Genomic DNA, 7,500 nt, shown 5'->3' with positions numbered 1-7,500 from the left:
TTTACAATGTTTACTGAGGGAATAAATCAAGAGAGAAGTAGAGTCATTTTCTATAGACTTCTATACAACCAGAGGAGTCGCCCCCTGGTGGTCACTAGAGAGAATGCAGCTTTAAGACACTAACATGCAACAGTGACCAACAGGTCTTTTGTGGTCATTTCTGGGTTCAACCACTATGTTGACGAATGCGAATGACTGAGTTTAGGTTGCAGGCGGATGCTCGCACGCTGACTGACCTCGATCTCTCGGAGTAGTTCTGATTGGCCGCAGGTCTCCAGATCCTCAAGCGCCTGACACCAGAAGCTGTCGTCTGGATCCAACAGAATGCCGTCCGGCTGGTGGCCAATAAATCTGTCACGCACAAAAACAACTAAGTGAGATGAAATGAAGCTGCTTTGAAAATAAATAAGTGTGTTTAGCCACAAGAACAAACAAGACAAACACACATGTTTGGACAAACACTTTATTTTTGAGTTGAATCTTGAATCTGCTGCTGAATGCAGTCTGCACCTCGAGGCAGAAGTCAATCGGGTCGCATCATCAACAGAGCCGATGTGAAGACAGAGCAGTGCAAGTGCAGCGCAAGGCTACGCGTTGGGCTTTAATCCAACATGGGTAATCTTTTAACGCTGAATGTCCTTGACTGACAAGATTAATTCAGTTTCACTGCACAGCTGATCTTTTTTTCTCGCCTCATCCTTCCTCTCCATCTCTCCGCCCCCATTAGTGTTACATAACAAATGTTGATATCCTCACAAGGCTTAACCCCCTGACTCATCACGACACACACACACACACACACACACACACACACACACACACACACACACTGCTCAGTCAGTCTCGCTGGCTTCATGACTCAACCTCACCAGCAAACTCTCGGTGCTGATGCCGGCACAAGCAACCGGAGGATCGTTGTAAAAGATCGTTGTAAAATCTTTTTGCATCATGAAATTAAATAATGGAACCATTACATTCAGTCCATTTTGTCATTTAAAAACTGTCCCAGTGGTTTTGTATGTTGTGTGTTTGCTTATTCTTTAGATCACAGCGAACCTTTGTGGAAACCATCCTGCTGTGTTACAGGCATCCACTGGTTTCCATCCACTCAAGTGATAACATCGAGTAACAGACTCTTAAAAGATACTTGAGTCATGTTCATGAAGGTTTTAAACTTCACATTATGTGTACGGGGTGAATCAAGGCACGCTGAAGTAAATCTGCCAAAATCAAAGCAGACGCGATTAGACAAAGTACGCAAGTTTCAAGTCTGCAATATCTTTGTTTGTATGTGGGCCAAAGAATTAACGGGAACCAACGTTCTGCCGGAACTGAATGAAAAGATCTAAAGATGTCAGTAAAGGTGTGAAAGATGAACTAAGTCCAGTCCTACCCTGGTGGCTTGTCCCAGTCATCCTCACTGAAGCCTCCGTCACTGAAAGGGTAGTTCTTCCGGCGGCCAGGAGGTGGCGTGGTGCTGCGCTGCTGCTTGGCACTACGCCACTCATGGGGATGGAGGGCGATACCAGCCGCCTGGTGGTTGTATGTACCTGCACGAGGAGAGACGCTGCTCATCTACAGGCTGACACCGTCGATAGAAACACCCATTCTGGCATTCTAGATAGAACTATTTGGATTTGTGAGTTTCCTTTGGATGCAGAACTATGAATCATCTTCTACCTTTTATAAGAGCTCCATATGTTTTGCAGTATAATATGGCCATGCTGGCATTTCACTGGACACGTCTTAATCTAAAGCTTACCCTGGCTGCCATAGCCGGCGTCCAACCCTGAGCCGTCCCAAGACTCCATGGCCGAGTCGACGCTGGGTATAGTTGTGGAGTAAAGCTCTGACAGCTTGTTGGTCTGTTGGCTGTCCGTCAAATCATCCTCCTCTGGGTCACTGAGCTCGTTCTCTGTTGTGTCCTCTGCCTCGGCCGCTTTCCTCTCCTCTCCATCTTGGAGATAAGAAGTTGGAGTTAGGTTTGTCTATTAAAATGAGCATCAAACGACAAAGAAATCTTCAGACAATAAGCCTTTTTTCAGACAAGCAGGGCTGTAGTCAAGACCAACTTAATCGAGTTCAAGTCATGTCCAAGTCCAGTCGAGTCCAAGTCAAGACCAAGTCCAGAGCAGATCGAGTCCAAGTCAAGACCAAGTCCAGAGCAGATCGAGTCCAAGTCAAGACCAAGTCCAGAGCAGATCGAGTCCAAGTCAAGACCAAGTCCAGAGCAGATCGAGTCCAAGTCAAGACCAAGTCCAGAGCAGATCGAGTCCGAGTCAAGACCAAGTCCAGAGCAAATCGAGTCCAAGTCAAGACCAAGTCCAGAGCAGATCGAGTCCAAGTCAAGACCAAGTCCAGAGCAGATCGAGTCCAAGTCAAGACCATGAAAGGCAGAAGTGTCCTTCCAAAGCTAATGTAGTGATTCAAGAGTTAGGATGGACAGGAATGAAGACAAACAACATTGATCCATCTCCTAACATCAAACTAATCAATGCATAGAATTTAAGTTTGAGGCCCATTGCAAGAGGCGGAGGTCATAACAAGGCACCAGACCAGGAACAAGTGTTCTCGAGAGCGGACTCGGGTACTGCAGCCCTGCAGACACGGTTGGATGCAAGTCAGCTCCAGAAACATGGACTTCAGGTCAGAGGCTCGGTGATCATTGTGATCAAAGTTCAACCATCAACGGCTTTCATACATACTGTCGATCTGTTTCTTTATCTTGAGGGTGACCGTCTCTCCAGCCATCTGCAGCAGGTGGATCGCTTCACTCAGGGGCTTTCCTTTCAAACTGACGCTGTTGATAGCCAGGATCCGATCACCGACATGAATAGCCCCCGTCCTGGACACACAACGAAAAACATGAGACATTCTCACACACACACACACACACACACACACACACACGTAGGTAAGAGGCCACACACAGACACAGACAAAGTTCATCAACATTTAATCTTGAAACCGTAGTTTATATCAGCTCCAAAGAGATGATATCAACAGTAAATTGCTATCCAGCTAATGTTGTGCTGTTCGTACAAATCCATCCGTCCATTTTCTCTCTGCTTATCCGGAGTGAGATCGTGGGGGCAGCAGGCTTAGCAGCTCTTCCTGGGGAGGCGATCCAAAGCCAGACAAGATATATCATCTCTCCTCCGGCCTCTTACCTGTTGGACGTCACCGGAAAACCTCTAAAGGGAGGCGTCCAGGTGGCATCCTTATCAGATGTTGAAACACCTCCACTGGCCCCTTTCGAAGGAGCGGTGGCTCCACTCCGAGCTCCCTTTGGATGTCTGCGGCTCAGAGGATGAGCCCTGCCACCCTGTGAAGGAAGCTCATTGCGGCCGCTTGAATCCGCAATCTCAGTCTTTTGGTCACCAATGCTCAGGACCGTCGGCGAGGGTTGGCACGTAGTTGGACGGGTAAATCGAGAGCTTTGCCTTCCGGTTCTGTTCGGCCCGATACCGTTTGGATTTTCATGGGCAGGATCTCAAGAAGCAGCCAGAGGAGGAGAAAAGTGTCCGGTTTGGGGACCCTCTGCTCTTTGCAGATGGTGTGGTTCTGTTGGCTCCATCAGACTGCCCCCGCCCCCTGGAAGTCTCATCCAACCCACATCCAGAACTCACATTTACTCCCCTACTTCAGAAAAAAAGCTGCTTTTAACCCCTGACCCTTTCACTTGTCTGTCAAAATTGCGTCATTTTTAAATATTACTCTCCATTTTATAAAGTGCTTCCTAAATGAAATGTTTTGTGATTAATATTTGAACTTGACGTTCGGCATGCAGTGGTGGTACTTCCAGGTCTGTGGCCACGGTTCTGAGTTCTAAAGCAGTGGATTGGGTCAGTGCCCCGAGCGGGGCAGTTCTGTTCAAGTACCTCGGGTCTTGCTCACAAGTGAGGGTGAAATGGAGCAGAGAAATTCTGCCTTCCTGTAATATGTGTGAACTGAACCTTTGACATTTGAGAAAAGCCAGATTTTCCTAAAAACATTGAAAACAGGACCATGATCTAACGCTGAGCTCATTACACTCGATGCACGCAGACACACGAGGCTTCAGCGCCGCAGACATACCTCAGGAATGTAAGTTATGACTGTTGACTAATTTAGGGAACAACAAAGTGACTCTCGAGTGAATAACAACGACTCTGCTTACTCCCACTATCACGGGCCGCTGCATCAAACCTGTGTAACATGTAAAGCAGTCCTTTATCTTGCGGCCTTCATTGATAGTGTTATACACTTTGATATCTCATCTCACACCCACTCAAGGAGCCGTACATCACATAAGTACGTACATCGCGTAAGAGATTAAAGTCAGAAAAGTGTGTAACAAAAAAAGGGCAGTTGGTGTGAACATGTTTCTGTGTCAAGCTGAGCCACGTTTATTTAAAGAGCTCTTTCAGCCAACAGGTCGGAGGCAAAGCGCTTCCATCGACAACAGTTCAGAACAGGAAATAGAACAACTGCATGCCAAACTCCACGGAATGGAGACCACAGAGTGTGTTTGTATGGAAGTGTGGCGGGGCACGCCTCCCTGGGTATTCCGGTGGAATAACACCGGTTATAAAAGCCGACATTTTATTGTGAAATAAGCGTCGTGTGGCAGACTGGAAGCCGAGGTCACCAGCGGATGCTTGTGACTCGGGAAAACTATTGCGTCATATTCTGCTCAGCCTCGTTACTGTGGACGCCAGCGCATCGTGTTTCACCGGTCATCCCTCCGTGTCACATGGCTGTACACTCAGCTGCTGGTGGGGAATCCCTCTATCCATTGCCCACGTCTTCTATTATGTCCCCTCATTGGGAGGACTAAATAAGACAACATACTGTAAGTTGGTCCTCTTCATCTGGAAGATGATGATGATGACTCCTTTCCACACAAACGTGTGTTGAATGGGATCGACAGCTTTAACTCTGTTGTTCTCAAGAGACGAAAGGTCACGAGCTTTGTTCTGAAGTCATCATGACCTTTGACACCAAAGGGGATAATTATGACTGAATAACATGTTTTGGAGCCGAGTCATGTGTTGTGCTCAAGGACCTCTTGTGGTTGCGGTGACGAACACTTCCTCACACTAACTTTTACTGGCTGTTTTATACGGCCGTCGACCGCCTGCTGACTCCTCACTCGCTGCTCTTAAGTGACGATAGAGCTGATGTGCATCGACCAGATGCACAGCGGGGGAACGGTTTGCTCCCTTTTGTTGTTTTGGACGTTGTGTTTGGCTAACAGATAGCCGCCAACGGAACGACCAGCACTCAGACTGTGTTACCTTGAATACTTGAAGAAAACCTTGTTTTTCTCGCATGCCTGTACGGTAAATGGAGAATAACTTCAAACGTTTCCACATGAAAGGGTTGCAGGCAACACATGATTTAGAAAGTAAGGTTTCTGGCAGATTTCTGAGTTGATCATGGAGGTGTGTGAATAAAGTCTTCAGTGTGATTAACGGACACGCAAATGCTCCTTCTGTGGGTAAAGTATTCCACTAACAACGTAATGCAATCCTGAGCAGAGCAGACTTGTTAAAATAGATCGGTTGCCTGAAACGGATTACAAAGAATATCTCTGGCTCCACAGTCTGCCTGAAAAGCCCCGGAGACAGAGGAGAGTATGTGATCCATGAACAGATCCATCCAGCAGCGACGGAGGCTGTGAAACATGAGACTGTGGGAAGGTGGGAACACATTTCCACCGCCCCAAAGAAAGTGTTTCTTGGAATCGGCATGTGTTCACTTCTCTAAATATGAAACTTTGACATAACAGACCAGTGGAGATTAAGTTATGTGCTTTTATGCTGAACATAGACATGTTCAGCATGTGGAGTTTAGGTTAGTTTTCTCCAGAGTGAATCGTTATGTAAGCTTTAGCGTCACACTCGTGGTCTTATTCTGTATTCGCACTATGAGCGACACAGCAAGACTACAAATCATTTGCAATGACAGGATCTGTGTGTGTGTGTGTGTATGTGTGTGTGTGTGAGGGCGAGCGTGTACCTCTCAGCCAGGCCTCTCTTGGTCAGGCCGGATATAGTGATGGGGTCAAAGGGCTCCTCGGTGCCTGAGATGGTGATGCCCAGAGGGCCTCCGTACCGCTTCAGCTCCACTGTGTAGATGATGCTGCCCGACGTCTCCTGCTCATCTGATGCACACAAGGACACGCACAGGCAGACGAGCACGTGTTATTCAAATTGTTTCAACTCCAACGAGTACACGTATGCATGTTGCTCAATGCGCGCACACACACACACACACACACACACTAAAACCTCTTCCGTTCACCTGGTGGTACTGCATCACGTAATCCGTTCATGTGAGATGCACAATGCTTCTCTCCAGAAGTAGGTCAAACCTCTTCTCAAGACAACAATGGCGAGGAAGACACAGTTTCCATGGTAACTAAGCAAAAGACTGCCTTGTCATCATGAACACATAATCTGACACATTAATACGACGCTGTCTGTCTGTGTGCATGCGATCATATCATCCGAGTCATGATCTCGGGGAACGGGATCTCTTCTCCCCTTCAATGTGTTGATCAAACAGATCCAAGATGGCGGCTGTTAAATGGGTAACACAGGTGCTTAGCTGGATTAAACACATTAAGACCAAATACACCACCAGGATATCATTCAAGTTCTCACTCCCATGTGTTGCCTTTATTGTGTTTTGAACACGATGTTATTTGGAAACTTGCATTGGATTTAATTGTTTCCAATCGTTTCTGTTTCCCCACTGGCATCAATAAAAGGTCATCTTTCAGTGTTTGAGTATCAAAGCTGCAGCAGGAGTCCAGGAGTTGTGGACAACAGCAGCACCTTGTGGTTAGAAATCATGTGGTCCCTCACATGATGCTTCGACTGCACTCAACCATTCGCTGCATTCGTACCCGAGTTGTCTTCATCTTTGCGTATCTTTAGCTTGACCAGCTCCTCGCACTGCTGCAGGATCTGCTCCGCGTCGTCTTTGGAGCAGTTCTCCAGCCTGATGTTGTCGATGGCCAGCAGCTTGTCGCCGGGCTCCAGAGTTCCTGTTCTGAAGGAGGGAACGAGAGAGAGAGAGAGAAAAACAGAGAGAGAGAGAGAGAGAGAGAGAGAGCGAGAGAGACAGAGAGAGAGACAGAGAGAGAGAGAGAGAGAGAGAGAGAGAGAGAAGAGAGAGAGAGAGAGAGAGAGAGAGAGAGAGAGAGAAACAGAGAGAGAGAGAGCGAGAAACAGAGAGAGAGAGAGAGACAGAGAGAGAGAGAGAGTGAGAAACAGAGAGAGAGCGACAGAGAGACAGAGGGAGAGACAGAGAGACAGAGAGAGACAGATAGAGAGACAGACAGAGAGACAGACAGAGAGAGAGACAGAGAGAGAGCAAGCGAGAGAGAGACAGAGAGAGACAGAGAGACAGACAGAGAGACAGAGAGACAGACAGAGAGACAGAGAGAGAGAGAGAGAGAGAGAGAGAGAGTGAGAAACAGAGAGAGAGAGACAGAGAGACAGAGGGAGA

At 47.4% G+C, this 7,500-nt stretch overlaps 1 protein-coding gene across 1 annotated transcript in view; it reads right to left on the bottom strand.

The window, feature by feature from the left end:
• LOC306775541 (glutamate receptor-interacting protein 2-like) overlaps window positions 1-7,500 on the bottom strand; it is a gene marked incomplete at both ends in the record, with an annotated part of 110,185 nt that overhangs the window by 2,714 nt on the left and 99,971 nt on the right. The window contains 6 exons of the mRNA XM_079265993.1: window positions 237-351; window positions 1,394-1,550; window positions 1,763-1,957; window positions 2,706-2,845; window positions 6,004-6,148; window positions 6,896-7,041. Coding sequence (XP_079122119.1) covers window positions 237-351; window positions 1,394-1,550; window positions 1,763-1,957; window positions 2,706-2,845; window positions 6,004-6,148; window positions 6,896-7,041 — 898 coding nt within the window. The remainder of the gene's footprint in view (window positions 1-236; window positions 352-1,393; window positions 1,551-1,762; window positions 1,958-2,705; window positions 2,846-6,003; window positions 6,149-6,895; window positions 7,042-7,500) is intronic.

Source organism: Melanostigma gelatinosum, assembly GCF_949748355.1.
Source record: "Melanostigma gelatinosum genome assembly, chromosome: 3".
Taxonomy (NCBI): domain Eukaryota; kingdom Metazoa; phylum Chordata; class Actinopteri; order Perciformes; family Zoarcidae; genus Melanostigma; species Melanostigma gelatinosum.
The sequence above is the reverse complement of the archived record's forward strand: the minus strand, read 5'-3'. Positions and strand labels throughout refer to the sequence as shown.